Raw genomic sequence first — 17,474 nt, 5'->3', positions numbered from 1 at the left:
TGTGTGTGTGTGTGTGTGTGTGTGCGCGTGCGTGTTGAGATCTCAGCCCCCCCCACCCCCACCTGCTGTTAAAACAGGTTTCCACGGCAACGCTCCAGAATGAGAAACAAACAGTGAAGTGTGAGACGACACACAAAACACAGCAGAGTTTAAACTACACACACACACACTCATTGTGCTTATTTCATGTTTTTAAATAAACTGACATTTACTCAGTCTTTAATAACTGAATTCTGTGCTCCCATTTTTCAAACTTATGGAGCTGAAAGAAACAAATAGATTTATACACAAACATTCAAACCTATTTAAACAAGCTAACGCTTCTCAAACACAATGTTTTGTTTAAGAGACGCTTTCTTTGGATCTTTGTTTTTGATATTGTTAGATTTTCTTTGTGCAGAGTTGAAGTCAATGAAACATTTCAGGGGAAATAACTGAATGAAAGAGTCGTCGTGTGTGTAGAAAGTGTGATTGTGTGTTTGACACATGTTCCCTCTCGAGTGGATGGAGACCCTCGCAGCAGGGCTGATCCCAGGTCAGACTCTGACCTGGGATCAGGTGATGGATAAAGCTTCAGCTCTCTGACTTTTAAAATAAAATAAAAAATAAAATAAAAATAAACAGTGACACCATATTGACGTCACGGTAAACTTCTTTCCTATCGTTCATCTTGTGTGTGTGCGTTTACTTTCAGTCGCGCGCTCTAAGCTAATAACTCCACGCGCACGAGCCCTGTGGAGGAGAGTTGAGCGCGCGCCAGCGGCAGTCACTCGGTCCCGGACTCAGCTGCCGCTCGGTCGACTCGTCCCCGGTGCTTCTCCGGTTCTGCTGAGCTCGTCCCCGGTCCTCCGGTTCCTCTCGTCATGCTCCCGGTGCTTCTGTCCCTCTTGTGTGTCCCGCTTGTCTCTGGAGTTCTGGACTCACCGGACGTTCAAGGTACTGACACCGAACCCGTACTACGTTACAGTAACGAAGTACGTGGAGAAGTATTGCGTGCGCCAGTCCCTGATGTGAGAACTTAAGTTTGAATCGATCAGTGATCGATCCTCAAAGGATCGATGAATGGATTTGATTGACAGCTGAGGCGCGGGAAACATCTGTTTTGATTTTAGTATTGGGACAGCTGGTCTGACGTCACAGCCTACCTATGGTTCTAATCTTGAATATGATTGGTCCTTGTGTTGTGACGTTTGATCTGCAGCTTGGTCGTCATCCATCATCAATAACTTTACTGATCTGTGATCAGTTCAGCTGCTGCAGGTCAGAGGTCATCCTCTGTCTCTGACCGGTAACCATAGCAACAATGAGTAAACAAAAAGGGTCTGTGTGTTGCGTTGTCACGGTGACGCCGACAACGATTTGTCGATGGATTGAAAAAACAAACAGCTGCTCATCACATGACTTGTCTCCCTATCACATGACTTGTGTCCCTCAGTGATCGACGTGCTGGGTCTTCAGGACTCGAGACAAAGCGCGGCCGCGGTGGACAAGCTGTCGGCCGCGCTGACCACGCTCAGCGACGTGTACGTGGTCTCCACGCTGCGGCTGCCGGCGAAGCTGGGCGGAGTCCTGCTGGGTCTCTACAGCAAACAGGACAACAGGAAGTACCTGGAGCTCGCCATCATGGGAAAAATCAATAAAGGTTATTCAAAATGTTTTTATTCAAATGTCTCCAAAGAGACAAAACACTTCAGTGTGCATGGTGTCAGTGACGAGCATAGACACAGCTAGGAAGGAGGTAGGAAGAGCTCTGTGGAGCCCTCTACAGGAATCCTTCAGTAACACGTCTTTCCTGATTGGTCGTCACTCCTCTGACATCACTCTTCTTCTCCTCCCGTAGTCCTGGTGCGTTACGTCCGAGCCGATGGGAAGCTCCACACGGTCAACCTGCAGAACGCCAACCTGGCCGACGGGCGGACGCACTCCATCATCCTGCGACTCGGAGGTCTTCACCGCGACAACATGAACATGGAGCTGTACGTCAACTGCCGATTGGCCGATTCCAGCCAGGGTCTACCGCCATTGGTCCCTCTGCCCAGGGAGGCGGAGTGGGTGGAGATAAGACACGGACAGAAGGCGTACGCCCGACTGCAGGTCAGACACGTGCCCTCTGTCAGGAGTAGATTCAGCCGACAACAATAATTAACAACAATCTATACAAATAAACGATGATTTACAATCAATGATAATTGAACCAGCTCTTTCTCTCAGGGTGCAGTGGAGTTCCTCAGACTGGCTCTAGGAGGCAGTGTTGCTAAAGCTGGAGCTCTGACTGACTGTCCCTTCCAGGGAGACGGCTCCACCTACAACTCAGGTGAATTCACCTTTAGCCCCTCCCACTCATTAACAAGACCGAGGCAGTCGCTCTGTATATAAAGTGGAGCCATGGTCCTGAGGCCCCGCCCTAACACCCACCCAACGAATCAGGAGTCAGTCCAACCTGTCAGTCATGATGTCTTCTTGTTGTTTTCCAGTGGTCGGGGACATGAACTCCATCCTGGGTGAGTTTAATCAATAATTATTTATTTTTTTATATTAATCAAAACTGATCAAGTTCATTTTGCTTTGATGATGTCATCCGTCAGGTGAACACACCAAGGCTCTGATTGGTCAGCTCATCATCTTCAACCAGATCCTGGGAGAGTTGAGACAGGACATCAGAGAACAGGTGAGACAGACAGGTCATTAGAGGACAGGTGAGACAGACAGGTCATCAGAGGACAGGTGAGACAGACAGGTCATCAGAGGACAGGTGAGACAGACAGGTCATCAGAGGACAGGTGAGACAGACAGGTCATCAGAGGACAGGTGAGACATTTTGTAGCGTGGACAAACCTGTAGAGATGATGTCTCATGGTCTCGTCCTTAGGTGAAGGAGATGTCTCTGATCAGAAACACCATCCTGGAATGTCAGGTTTGTGGTGAGTCTCTGTTGCCCTGATGGACATGGACCATGTGGACGACTGAGTACCTGATTGAAGACAGTCTCTCTCTCTTCAGGTTTCCATGAGCCTCGCTCTCGTTGTTCTCCTAACCCGTGTTATAAAGGCGTCTCCTGTGTGGACAGTCTTGATTACCCAGGATACACCTGTGGACCCTGTAAGCCAGGAATGAGAGGCAACGGGACTCACTGTCAGGACATGGACGAGGTAACGAGACAAAGCGCAAGTCAACAAACGCAAAAGCAACAACAAGATACACACTAACACAGAGGACGTGTCCGGGTGTGAGCACTTTAGGTCTTTTCATGTTTGGACGTAAAATATTTTGTCTAGTTGTTAGCGTCTCTGTAATTTACTGCTCCTCTGTGTCTCTATCACTCGTCAATGAACCGTCTCCTCGTGTGTGTGTGTGTGTGTGAGAGTGTGTGTGTGTGTGTGTGTGAGAGTGTGTGTGTGAGAGAGTGTGTGTGAGAGAGTTTGTCCATCGTAACCTTTCCCTCACGATCAAACAGAAGCTACGTTATATGTTGATCAACCTTTGTGATGAATTTGTACAAACCTGATGACTGTAATGTTAGTACCGTTGTTATGATAACCCCCCCCCCCCCCCCCCCAGTGCCAGCTGAAGCCATGTTTCTCTCCTGACGCCTGCGTCAACACAATCGGGGGGTTCAGCTGTCAGCCCTGTCCTGCTGGACTGTGGGGGGCGCCACTTGCTGGTACTGGACTGGACTACGCCAAGACACACAAACAGGTGAGAAACACACAAAGACACACAAACAGGTGAGAAATTAACAAAGACACACACAAACTGGGTGAGGGACATGATGATGAGGCAATGTGTGTGTGTCCTCAGGAGTGTGTCGACATTGATGAGTGTGTCGACCTCCCTGACGCCTGCGTCTCCAACTCCGTCTGCATCAACACTGTGGTGAGTCCTCTTCTTCTTCTGTGACACAGTGTGATCAGTAGCCCGGCGCTGCCCCCTGGTGGACAGAGGATCAAACCTCTTTACTTTCTCAGGGTTCCTACAGGTGTGGCGGCTGTAGACCCGGTTTCCTTGGCAACCAGACTTCAGGTTGCTTCCCAAGGAATTCCTGCGCTGCGTTGACCTTTGACCCCTGTGACACCCATGCCCACTGCACCATGGAGAGGAACGGGGAGGTTTCATGCAGGGTGAGGTTGCTGCCCGGCTCAGAGGCTCAGTCAGTCGGATCCCAAAGCCACGGTTTCATTAACTTGTGTGTGTGTGTGTGTGTGTGTGTGTGTGTGTGTGTCTGCAGTGTAACGTGGGGTGGGCCGGGAACGGGAACACGTGCGGCGTGGACACGGACATTGACGGGTATCCGGACCGCGCTCTTCCCTGCATGGACAACAACAAACACTGTAAAAAGGTGAGACTCACAGACAAGACGAGGGACGGACGCCAGTGACATGTGACATCACATCCTGTTTCTGTCCCTGTCCCCAAGGACAACTGTGTGTTCACGCCCAACTCTGGTCAGGAGGACGCCGACAATGACGGGATCGGAGATCAGTGTGACGAGGACGCAGACGGAGATGGCATCAGGAACGTGGAGGTGAGCCAGAAGACGCCCTCAAAAACCAAGTGCGCCCACAGCGTGTGTTGTAGATGAGGTCACGTGTCCTCTGTCCCTCAGGATAACTGCCGATTGGTTCCTAACAAAGACCAGCAGAACTCAGACAGTGACTCATTTGGAGACGCTTGCGACAACTGTCCCAATGTCCCCAACGGCGACCAGAAGGACACCGACAGCAACGGACAGGGAGATGCCTGCGACCAGGACATCGACGGAGACGGTGAGAGGAGAGCACCTTTAGTCCAGGTTGATCTGTGTGAGACGCCGAGGGAGACCAACTGGACAGAGTGAGACGTCTCAGCTGCTTCACAGCCCTGTGTGTGTGTGTGTGTGTGTGTGTCTGTCTGTCTGTGCAGGGATTCCCAACGTTCTTGATAACTGTCCAAAAGTGCCAAACCCAATGCAGACGGACCGGGACAGAGACGGCGTGGGAGATGCCTGTGACAGTTGTCCCGAGCTCAGTAACCCCATGCAGGTCCGCCTCTACACTGACATCACCTCTGTCACATGACCTCAGAGGTTGACCACAGGGCTTTAAGTGATAATGTAATGCAGCAGTGTAACATAAATGTAATAATATATAATAAGACTAATAATATAGATAATCTGTGCTGCTCGGTGAGGACCGTACGTCCTTCAGTGGGACAGGTGGGACAGGTGGGACAGGCTGATTATAATGATGTTTGGCAGTGGACAGCTTCATGTTGGATCATCTCCACAGAGTTCATCCAGGTGGTGTTTCACTCTTCTTTTGCGGATATTCACAAATGTGTGTGCTTCACCTCGGCAAGAATATTTGAAGCCATCTCAATTGGTAAATGGAAACAATCTCAATCTATGACTGTTCAAGGTCATGGGACCGTGGGGGGGGGGGGGGCTACACCCTTTGGGCCTAAGTGCGGTGAACAGTTAATAAAGTAATAATTGTTAGGGTTAACCCTCTGGAGTCAGAGAGACCTGCTGAGTGAGAGATGTGCTCAGTGCTCGATTGGAGTCCATTACTAAGAGATGGTTCAGGATCTGGTCCAGAATGTAGAGATGGTGTCTGACTCTAGAACCCAGAGTGGGAGAGGTTTCCACAGGAGAGGAGCCTGGTAGCTGAAGGTTCTACCTCCTGTTCTACTCCTAAAGGAACCACAAGAGAACCTGTGTTTTGGGGTTGAAATGCTCTATTTAGATAATATTGTGTTATGACCATGTGTTTCCTCCCTATATGTCCGGGAGTGACACACCATCTCTACCTTTAATGTAAAACTTTGATGAAGCCTATAGTTCTAGATCAGGTCCTGAACCATCCCTTAGAGATGCTGATGTAGGTCTAGCCTGCTGGAGAACTCCCATCATGCACTGAGGGTGAACTCCCATCATGCACTGTGGACATCTCCCCTTCTCTCTGTCTCCCCCCCTATCTCTGTGGTTACCAAGACTAGAGAAGGTGTATATAAATACAGACCATAATCACATGGCTGGTTAGCAACAGCTTTTTCTAAGATTTTGGAAATCTCTATGTATATGTATACATATACTGAATATATGTATACATATATTCAGTATATGTATGTGTGTGCAGGGTTGTCATTAAACGCAGTTCAGTCCGGTCCAGAGTCAGTGAACGCAGCTTGCTCACTTCATATGTCATACATGATAATATACACAGAGACACACCTAAACAAAGGTCAGAGGTCAAAGTGTGTCTTCATCTCTTTGTCAGACGGACATCGACAACGACCTGGTCGGAGACGTTTGTGACACGAACCAGGACACGTACGTCTCACTAACCCCGCCCACATCTGTCTATACCACAACTGTAATTAAAGATGGACGACAAGATGACATCAACTAAGAACAGCAGCTTTTGTTCAAGAGACATTTGGCTTCATTCCCATCGTCCTCCATCTTTGTTTAAAGCCTTTGTCTGAAGTTTGACTGAATCTGAACGCGTCAATGAAACGTGTTTGACTTCAGGGACGGAGACGGTCTGCAGGACAGCAGAGACAACTGTCCCGACATCCCGAACAGCTCCCAGCTGGACTCCGACAACGACGGCCTCGGAGATGACTGCGACCACGACGACGACAACGACGGTGTCCTTGACGACCACGACAACTGCCGACTCGTCGTGAACCCGAACCAGAAAGACTCCGACGGTACCGATCTGTCCGTCCCTCTGTCCTCGCTGTCTCCCTCTCTCTCTCACCTGCTTGTCTGTCCTCAGCAAACGGCGTCGGGGACGTCTGTGAGAATGACTTTGACAACGACGCCGTGGTGGACTCGATGGACGTGTGTCCAGAGAGCGCTGAGGTCACGCTGACAGACTTCAGGGCCTATCAGACGGTCGTCCTGGACCCAGAGGGCGACGCCCAGATCGACCCCAACTGGGTCGTTCTGAATCAGGTGACCTTTGAACTAACGTCACGCTTTTATTTGCAGAATCATCAGATGAGTTTTCATGTTTTTATATTTGGTTGTAAATTCTGACTTGTCAACTTATCACATGTTGTGTGACGAGCTGAAGGGGGAGGAGTTAAGTTCAGGACAGTGTGAACAGGAAGAACCTCCTCATGTGTTGACCTCCTCTCTCTCCAGGGGATGGAGATCGTCCAGACGATGAACAGTGACCCCGGTCTCGCTGTGGGTACGTGTTTCCACCTGAACCTTCATTACAGCCCCGCCCACCTGTCCTCAGGCTTTGTCCCAGCGTCAATGTCCCCGATTGTCTCTAGGATACACAGCCTTCAATGGCGTCGACTTCGAGGGAACATTTCACGTCAACACGGTGACAGACGACGACTACGCCGGCTTCATCTTTGGTTACCAGGACTCTTCAAGTTTCTATGTGGTGATGTGGAAGCAGACGGAGCAGGCGTACTGGCAGCCGGTCCCCTTCCGAGCCATGGCCACGCCCGCTCTGCAGCTCAAGGTGCTACTCTGCTGTCCAATCAGAGGAGTTACAGCTCTCTCCCGCCCTCGTTTATCAGACGAGTGCAGTTGAGTCATCGGCACGAGTGTGAATCGATTCATGATCTCACTCGTCACACTTGTTCCCGTGTCTGTCCTGCAGGCGGTAAAGTCTGGAACTGGCCCCGGTGAGTTTCTGAGGAACGCTCTGTGGCACACCGGAGACACGGCTGGAGAGGTGAAGCTGCTCTGGAAGGACCCGAGAAACATCGGCTGGAAGGACCAGACGTCGTACCGCTGGCAGCTGAGCCACCGGCCGCAGGTCGGATACATGAGGTGAGACCTTGAACCAGGTCGACAGGTTGGATTCTGACAAAATGATCAATCACATGTTATTTCTCATATTCCCAGTTTGTCTCTTATTCCCAGTTTGTTTCACAGATGTTAACAAGGATCAACTTCCTGTTCCTTCTACTTAGTGATCAGAGAATAAACTCCGTCCCATGTGAGGATCCTCTCCCAGGATTCAATAAATTTGGAATCAAAATAAAATATACAACATTAATATTCAAAATATTAATATGAAATCATAACTTGAATTGGTTAATTAAGATCTCATTTAGATCTAGTTCAATTAGAAATCTCAATATTTACTATTAAAGATTATATAATGAACAGTTAAGATTATGGGGTTCTTTTTCTTTCATTTTTGAGAGAAACATTTATTATAAATATAATAAAGTATAGAAATACAAATTACTAACAAACGTACTAACTTAACCAAGATGTGTATGTGAGTGTGTGTGTATGTAAATTAGGGTGCTCTCAAAATGGCTGACCAAAGTTCATACTTTCTTCAGCATGCTTTCAAAATGGTGGTTTGGCACTAAAATGAACAGCCCCCCCCCCCCCCCCCCCCCCCTCTTTCCTGAGGCTGCTTTACGACCGATAGCGGGGGAAGGTTTAACCAGGTGAAGTTATGTGACTGTGACTGTGTTGATGTCAAACAGATAATGAGAGAGTCAGAGAGAAAGCCTGTGGGAAGCCTAACTAGCATGAACTTTCATTTAACTTATAACTACAATATCACAGCCTATATCAAACTTATAAACACCAAACAGAATCAAATAAACAATCTTGCTTAGTCTAGTATCATTTTTAAGCCCAGATTATGTTACCAGTCCGAGGGAAAAGGAAAAAGACCTGCAGGTTGTTTGGAAGAGCTTGGTTTGAGAGGAGGTTTCCTTGAGAAGATGAGCTGGGAGTTGCAACTCTGCGTTCCTCTGGTTTCGCTGCGAAGAGAAGGGTTGAGCTGGAGAAATCCGGTTTCTCCCTCTGTGATGCCGGAAGAAAGGCCTGCAGCCTCACTCCTTGAAGAGTTGTGGAAAGAGGAGATTTGAGCTGGAGCAGCCCCCCCTCAGCGAGTGCAGGAGAAAAGGGCTGGCCGCCTGCTGTCCTTGCAGGGTCGATGGAAACAGAAAAAGATTGGGGCTGAAGTCCCCTTATATTGGCCTGGTGACCTCACAGTTCAGGGGCCAGAGTGACCAATAGGAGATGAGCATTGTTGCTTTTCACATCGCTGTGTGAAGTTGCTGAAACAAAAGGAACCTGTTGCCCCCTGAGTTCGGATACCTTCCTCCTGAACACAGACCATGTGATTTCAGGTTTTGACCACACATGTAGGCCGAAAAGGAGGCCTGTGGTTTCCCAACAGTGATCATAGTCCTCGATCAGTGGACACCATCAGGATCTGGATCCACCATCATGTTTCACCATGTGGCTGCAGCACTGATCCTGAATCTACACAAAATAAAGCAGAAGGACCTCAGGGATGAGGTTTTTATGTCCTTGAGACATAAAACCTGAAGTTTAGTAAATGGATTACGTTTTATTGACAAGTATAACTGGACTCATCCACGTAGCAGTGGAAATGAGCAGTGTGTCCTGAGATGGCGGATCTTTTAATGCTAATGATCTGTCACATCAGACACTCACTGCTGAAGCTATTAGGTCGTTGGAGACTTTAATCAAGACTGTCTCTGTGCTGTGATTGGCTCTGAGCCCAAACTGAAAGTCTTCACATTACTTTCCTGACGTAACTCTCACAGCTGATTGGCCACAACCTTCTCAGGAGTTTAGACAAGAAGGGGGGGTTGGATATCGGTCTGTTTATAGGTTTTTGAGGAGTAGTGAACTCTGGTGTACTCTGTAGTATTACTCAAGTACTACAGTGTACTATCATACTGTCGCAGACATCTGTTTTCCAGTAATGTGATTGGTGTTGCTCAGGTCAGTGTCAGTTACCATGGTACCACAGTGTGTGTTTTCTGTCCGGTGTGTGTCTGTGTTTCAGGGTGAAGCTGTTCGAAGGGACGTCGATGGTGGCGGACTCCGGCGTCGTGATCGACACCACGATGAGAGGAGGCCGCCTCGGCGTCTTCTGCTTCTCCCAAGAAAACATCATCTGGTCCAACCTGCGCTACAGATGCAACGGTACGACCTCTGACCCCGAACGCACCCAGAGAGGGTCATGTGTCAGAGGCATCTTTACTCTGACGTGTTGTTGTGATCGTGTCACTTATTGTGTAGTTGTGATTATTTTTTGTTTTTGTCGTTTCAGACACGGTGCCTGAAGACTTCAAGTCTCATCGTAAACAAGTTCTGATGCACATTCATGTCTGAGAGTAGCAGACGAACTGAAACACACACAAATACACAAACAAACACAAACACATACCCTGAGCTTCTCTGAATCCACTTACCTGTAGTTTGAGTCTGTGTGTGTGTGAGTGGCGTCATGTAAAAATATACGTCTGTTTCAATTGATGTGAACGTTGCTTTCTTCTTTGTGTGCTATGGTCAACGTCCCTACACTGCCCCCCATGGTTTCCATAGGCACAGGCCCGTGCTCAGAGAGCCCCCTAGTGGTGCTCCAGAAAAGTGCCCCTTCCGCTGGAGCCCATTTTTAATCTTCATTCATCAATATTTAAGAATAACAATGACTCTCTCTGTCATCAATTCCCCCAGAGTGTGTTTTGATAACTGACGGGCGTTTATTTGAGTTCTTGTGAGAATTTCGCCCCGACATGCTTCGCGGCGCCACCCCCCCCCCCCCCCCTCCTCCTCCTCATGCAGCTGAGCGCCAAACGGCTGCAGCCACTTCTTCTCCGACCTGCAGCATCAGACAAACAGGTCATGACGGTGACTGGTGATGAATTAACCAAAACATTAGCGCCGCTGAAAACATTCTGCACAACTGGTCCGACATTTATAAATAAAAAATAAACAAACAACAAACTCACGAAATCCGTGATTTCAAAGCCTCGTCCAGCTGTTTACTGACATCTGTCCTGTTTAATGAAGAGAGAGACAGAGAGACAGACAGAGAGACACACAGACAGAGAGACAGACACACAGACAGACAGAGAGACAGACAGAGACTGACAGACACACAGACAGACAGAGAGACAGACAGAGACTGACAGAGAGAGAGACACACAGACAGACAGACAGAGACACAGACAGACAGAGAGACAGACAGAGACTGACAGACACACAGACAGACAGAGACTGACAGACACACAGACAGACAGAGAGACAGACAGAGAGAGAGACACACAGACAGAGAGAGAGAGAGACACACAGACAGACAGAGACTGACAGACACACAGACAGACAGAGAGACAGACAGAGACTGACAGAGAGAGAGACACACAGACAGACAGAGAGACACACAGACAGACAGACAGAGAGACAGGCAGGCAAAAAATGTAAAGGCAGTTTTACTGTTCTACAAATTAGACAAGTTCACTAGTTTTGTTTCATTTAAAATTGTTATATTTGAAATGGAAGGCAGGTCTTAAGTTGAGCTACATGACAGTCTGGTGATATATATTGTGTTATATTATTTGTGTAATGCTGCTTATGCTTCAACTCTGTCAGTTGGCCTTGTTTTGTCTATTTTTACCTGTTATTCATTTATTTATTCAATTTGATAATTTTAGTTTGTTTGTTAACAAAAATAAATATATAAGTTGAAAATATCCTACTGTGTTTTTTATTTATTCATTATTATAATTTTTTATTTCATAAATAATTTCTGCGATTGGTGCCCTTTTTTTTTGGTTTGAGCACCTGCCCCCCAAAATGTCTGTGCACGTACCTGCATCGGCCCTCCCGGTTCCACAGTGTGGTTCCATCTGAAAACTTCATGAGCGTGAACGAGATGAAAAGAAACAGAGTTTGAACCGAAGGCGTCTCAGGCCGTTACCTGTTGGGATGAGGGGGAGGGGCAGGTAAACACGGATGTCTTAGACCAGGGGTGTCAAACTCATTTTAGTTATGGGGCCACATACTTCCCACTTTGATCTCAAGTTGGCCAGACAAGTAATATCATAGCATAAAAGCCTCGTACCCCCCCTCTATTTTCCACCGCCGCCGCCACGCCCCTCTGCCCTGGACGACCTCGTGTTGCTCAGGGTGGGGGGACATGGCGGCGGCGGATGCCAACATGAAACCAACATAAAGGGGGGGGGGGGGGACACTGTTCCACCGTCTTGGAACACAGACCTAGGAGTTTCACGCACTGAAAGTGAAATGTGAGGGCCGGCTGAGGGGGGATTCCAGCCCCCGGGGCTCCGTGCACACTATCGCGTACCACTCTGCGTACCCTGTACCCCAGTTTGGGAACCGATGGTCTATTGCCGGGGTCACCGACCTTTTTGAAACTGAGACCTACTTCAGAGGTACTGAGAAGTAATCTTGCACCGACCGGCGCCGTGGAAGGCTGCTGTGTCTCGCGCTCTCCCACTATTTTGATATTCTATTTTATTCTATTTTATACTATTTCTCTTATTTTATTGTATAGTGTGTAATTACTTGAGCATTGTAAGAAGAGAGCCTGAGACTCAAGCATTTCACTGCCAGCGACTGCTTCATGTTATTGTGCATTTGACAAATGAAAAATCTTGGATCTTGGATCTTAGTACGAAGGGCTACTTGTTTGATAGAAACTTCCTGAATAGCAAAGTTGCACAGATCACCTTTTAATAATAATAATAATAATAGTGAAGAGACTGTCTGATCACGTCAATGTTAGTTGGGTCTCATGAGCTGCCAGAGTTTCAGACCTTAGATCCACACTGGTCTCTCCTCATGTCCTCCTTCAGGCTTCATCCTTCTTTCTTTTCAACTTGGTTTCTGAAAACTGTGTCTGGTTTGTCACTGACCGGCTGCTTCACGTGTATGAGCTGTGATCTCATGTGTGTGTCTCTAAGCGAGAGAGTGGGGGCGGAGCCCCGTGGCCTGTGTGTGTGTGCTGTCTGGACACACTCACACACACACACACATTTCCCGCTCCTGGTATTTCATGCTGGCCTGATACGATGATGATTTAACAATACATTTTTTTAATTTAGAGCATGCCTTGCATCCAGCGGGCCGAGCTGGACCCCCTGGCGGGCCGTATCCTTCCTGCGGGCCATATGTTTGACATCCCTGTCTTAGAACCACACATCGAGCCGAGAGCTGTGAGAGTTTCCCAGAATCTCTTTTGAATCCCGGCGATCTGGGACAGAGAAGAACCTCAGTTACCGTAGCGTGGCACCTCGCTCAGCGCCGCAGCAACCTCATTGGCTCAGGATTAGAACCTTTACCCAGAGACCACCTGATGGTATCTTCCTGTTTGATCAGCTGATCAATAATAAACTTACATCACACACACAAAGTAAAATTCTGTGTATCTTAATATCCAAATCTTGACTTGAATATGAACTAATATACTGAAAAATGTTGCTTCTCAGTTCTGGTGACACCTAGTGGCTAGAGTCTGTCACAACATCTCATTCTTACGCCGGGTTCACACCGGACGCGGAAGCGCCGCGTTAATAACATCACATACTTTTGCTGTTATCAGCCGGCAGTAAAAACGCATTGAATCCTTTTTTTCAAGCACATACTTACTTGTTGGTCCAACAGAGGCGGTGGTCTAGTGGCAGAAACTTGGACTATGGGCAGAGAAGGTCTCTGGTTCGACTCCATGGAGAGACAACAAAAGACGAACCTGGATTGATCTGTCCAAAAATCCAATAGGAGTCTCCCTACCCTGTCTAATACCCTTGAGCAAGGCACCTTACTCCCCCAACATCTGCTCCCCGAGCGTCGTACATGGTCGCTCACTGCTCTGTGTGTCCTGCACCAGATGGGTCAAAAGCAGAGGTTACATTTCCCTACCTGCATGAGTGTGTCTGTGTTTGGGACTAATAAATGCATCTTCATCTTAATCTTAATCTCATTAACTGCAACAGCGTCCCAACATGTGTCCTCCTTGGTGTTGTCTTTATACAACATGTTCCGAGGATCATACAACTCACTGTACTTCTCCACTTCAATTATTAATTTAATGTCATCCATGTTGAAGAACTTCACTGTTTGCTCCGTTAAATTTCGGGTGTCGGGGGTAAATTACGTCTTCTCCACTCAAGCCTATGTGGAGAATACGTAGCCCCCCCCCCCCCCCCTCTCTCTTTTTATCTATACTGTGTATTGTGTGGCTGTAGTGGATGGGCAGAGGGGGACATTTAATAATGTGATTGGTAAAATTGGTAAAATTAAAACAGATGGGGAATTCAAAGTAAGGGATGCTTATTTGATCATTTATATCACATAAAATCAGAATCAGAAGTATTTTATTGCCAAGTAGGTTTACACCTACAAGGAATTTGCTCTGGTTATTGGTGCATACAGTGAACATAGAAACATAAAACGCAATAAATACAACATACACAGGAAAAGCAATAAATAATAGAAAACCAGTATATATTTACTCACTGCTTACTTCTTATTTACTCACTCAATATGTCATCAATATCGTTTAAATAATGTTTCAGTGTGTTTCCTGTCGCGATACGCTCGCCTCAAGATAAAAATGACTTACGACACAAAAACGATCGCTCCAGCGTCCGGTGTGAGCCGCACAGAGGGTCAACGTGGGGGTGGATGGGAGGCACGTGGCTTTCCTGGTTGGCGCTGAGCTTCGGCGTCGCTTCCGCGTCCGGTGTGAACCTGGCGTTATGAACATTAAAGCTGAAAGGAGGTGGTCTAGGACAGGGTTTTCAACTGGTTTGTCCCAGGCACCACCATTCGGACTACAAAATAAACCGCTGCCCACTGACGAGCCTACGCGCGCGTACCTACGTGTGTGTGTGCGCGCATGTGGATAGAAGGAAGTTTTAACATTTGGTTTTCCATGTTGGTTTTATTTAAAAACCTCAAACAAATCTAGAAAAATCTGTGTAAAAATCACACAAACGGTTGATTTTCAGATGCTTAAGAAAACAAAATTAAAATGCAGTTTGTAGTTGTACTGCATCTCAGAACCACATGTACATCAATATATAACGTTCATGACTAAATGTACAGACATGTAGCTGACAAGTTGAGAGAACGTTAAAGTATCGGTGATCAATACCAATCAACATAAACTGGGGCTACAACTGAAGAGTAAGATGACAAAGTAATGCAGAATATGTCACAAATGATAATCATACAATATCACACAAACAATCGGGGCGTGCTTAGGCGTGTCTGTTCATTCTGTCGTGAGAACTGCTACTGGATAGACGCAAGTCTTAAGAAATTGTTTCTCAACCTGCGAACGTGGTAAAGTTGACTGTTATTGCAATTCATTGTTTTGGCTATTATGCCAATTTATTTGTCTTATTAAAAATTAATAGTTTTTCGCTCTTTTGTTTTATTTAATATTTTCATCATTAACTCTGCCCTTTTGGGCCTTCTTTTAAGTAGTAAAAAATGCCATCATACAAACCACATCTCCGAGACCTCCTGAGAGGTTTTCCACCTACAACCGCTCTTCTACATCTCCCTTCAGCCTGCATGCACAGGGGGAAACTACCGACAGTTTCTAGCCCCAAGCCGGTTTCAAGGCTCCCCTCATCACCTTTATTTAATTTTAGACATATTTTTCATATTTTAGATATTTTTCACGAAATGAAAGAGTAAACTGGAAATGTGTTGAAGTATCAAAGCGAATTTCGCGGTCCCCCTGCAATGCCGTTGCAGACCACCAGGGGGCAGCGGACCCCTGGTTATAAACCCCTGGTCTAGGAGACAGAACCTGATCGGATGACACATCAGACCTGCGACCAGGAAAAGCCTGGAACTATTTCCTTTAACTTTCCTGGAAGGTTTTTTTAACATTTCCTGGAACTTTTTTCTGGAATATTTCGTAACAGTTTTTTTTTTTTTGTGAAAAGTTTAGGGAGTGGCCAAGTTGAGATGGGCGGGACCAGGTGGTATGGGAGGGGCTAAGTGAGAAACCTTATACTGATGACACTGTGGCTCAGTCAGCATCCAGCTTGTTGTCACTTATGAAGAGTTTTTAAGAAATCCTCTTGGTTGATCTTAAACACGTCTACAACAACAGTGTCCGATGTTTTAGCATGCAAGACTCAATCTAGTTCAACTCTCTCTCTCTTCACACACAATATGGCCATTTTTAAGATAATCCCTCCGTACGGTCATCCAGTGTGAATGTAAGCTATTTTATTTAATTGCCTTATTGTGAAAGGTTGAAAGGTAGATAGATAGATTACTTTATTCATCCCGAAGGGAAATTAAGTCGTTATAGCAGCCGGTACATTTGAATACAATAAAATAAAATAAAATAGAATAAAATAAAATAAAATAAAATAAAATAAAATAAAATAAAATAAAATAAAATAAAATAAAATAAAATATAAAATATTGCGGTAGAAACAATAAAAACAGAAACACAAGATAAATGGGTAGATAAGGTGCAGTGGCATATGATGGTAAGTAAGTACTGATGATATGATGATATGATTCCTGTCATCATAAGCAGTGTATCTGTGTGGGACTTATATTGTGAAGGGTCACCAACGGACCTTGTTTATTGTTTTGGAGACTTTAGGAGAATTAAACCCTCGGCCACATGAACATCAGACCCTGGAAGCCTGCGACACACAACCAGCCCGGGACGAGTGTCGATGATGGACTCAGTTGTCTGCCCTGTTTGCTCTCTTTCTCTTTCCTCTCATTTGAACACCAGCTCTCCACATGTCACACTGACTTCCATCATCTTCACCGAAGTGTTCGGCAAGGACTAAACCATTTGTCTGTAGGGGTGAGACAGGTGACCTCAATCGACTGACTGAAATTTTTTTCAATCAGTTGACCCCCCCCCCCCCCCCCACAACACTGCTGTCTGCAGGGGGGGCGGGGGGGGGATAAGGTGTGTACAAAACGCTGACTCATATAAACAGTGCTTCCCTCCATTCTTCTTGCTAAGTGTGCTCCTGCTCCAGACAGACTCCAATCTGTACAAGTAGGTAACAAGATCTCACTGAGGTCACTGCTGGACAAATTCTACAGTTGTATTTAAAGATTTTAATTATCATAATATTTCAGTATTTTTGTCTTTAACAACAAGTTTCAGGGCATATTACAATTGTTGTAAACTCATGAACATGTTGAAGAGGAGCAAATGTATTCTCTAAACATTCGCCATCTGATGTTTGACACACACACATATTAAATCACTAAATGCATCTTATCTATTAACCCACATGTTCCAGTTTCACAGCTTTTAGTTTCCTGTTGATTCTGAAAGTGTATTTCTGTTGTGAAACCAGAAACGTGTCCGAAGATGTAACTTCACTGAACCCAGGTGTGTCTCTGTGTGTGTATATGAGTGTGTGTCTGTGTGTCTCTGTGTGTGTCTGTGTATATGAGTGTGTGTCTGTGTGTGTGTGTGTGTGTGTGTGTGTTTATGAGTGTGTGTCTGTGTGTGTGTGTGTGTGTGTATGTGTGTGTGTATGAGTGTGTGTCTGTGTGTGTGTGTGTCTCTGTGTGTGTCTGTGTGTGTGTGTGTGTGTGTGTGTGTTTATGAGTGTGTGTCTGTGTGTGTGTGTGTCTGTGTGTGTGTGTGTTTATGAGTGTGTGTCTGTGTGTGTGTGTGTGTGTGTGTGTGTGTGTGTATGAGTGTGTCTCTGTG

At 46.4% G+C, this 17,474-nt stretch overlaps 1 protein-coding gene across 1 annotated transcript; it reads left to right on the top strand.

Annotated features, from left to right (window-relative positions):
* Positions 1-742: 742 nt before the first annotated feature.
* Positions 743-11,442, top strand: thbs3a (thrombospondin 3a). The gene is made up of 23 exons (XM_062398972.1): positions 743-936; positions 1,436-1,642; positions 1,841-2,094; positions 2,212-2,314; positions 2,475-2,501; positions 2,586-2,668; positions 2,870-2,921; positions 3,001-3,149; positions 3,559-3,696; positions 3,799-3,873; positions 3,966-4,118; positions 4,226-4,336; positions 4,415-4,522; positions 4,604-4,763; positions 4,900-5,018; positions 6,255-6,307; positions 6,509-6,690; positions 6,759-6,937; positions 7,130-7,178; positions 7,267-7,463; positions 7,605-7,777; positions 9,795-9,934; positions 10,062-11,442. The coding sequence occupies exons 1-23, from the start codon at positions 864-866 to the stop codon at positions 10,121-10,123; spliced, it is 2,847 nt and encodes a 948-aa protein (XP_062254956.1). The 5' UTR covers positions 743-863; the 3' UTR covers positions 10,124-11,442.
* Positions 11,443-17,474: the final 6,032 nt, after the last annotated feature.

This window comes from Platichthys flesus, chromosome 11 (assembly GCF_949316205.1).
Source record: "Platichthys flesus chromosome 11, fPlaFle2.1, whole genome shotgun sequence".
NCBI lineage: Eukaryota > Metazoa > Chordata > Actinopteri > Pleuronectiformes > Pleuronectidae > Platichthys > Platichthys flesus.
The sequence above is the reverse complement of the archived record's forward strand: the minus strand, read 5'-3'. Positions and strand labels throughout refer to the sequence as shown.

Bases quoted from the DNA above. Each gene is read 5' to 3' on its own strand.
- thbs3a (XM_062398972.1), top strand. From the start codon at position 864: ATGCTCCCGGTGCTTCTGTCCCTCTTGTGTGTCCCGCTTGTCTCTGGA. The intron at 2,315-2,474 runs GTGAATTCACCT...GTTGTTTTCCAG, and splicing joins CGGCTCCACCTACAACTCAG to TGGTCGGGGACATGAACTCC. The intron at 3,874-3,965 runs GTGAGTCCTCTT...TTACTTTCTCAG, and splicing joins CCGTCTGCATCAACACTGTG to GGTTCCTACAGGTGTGGCGG.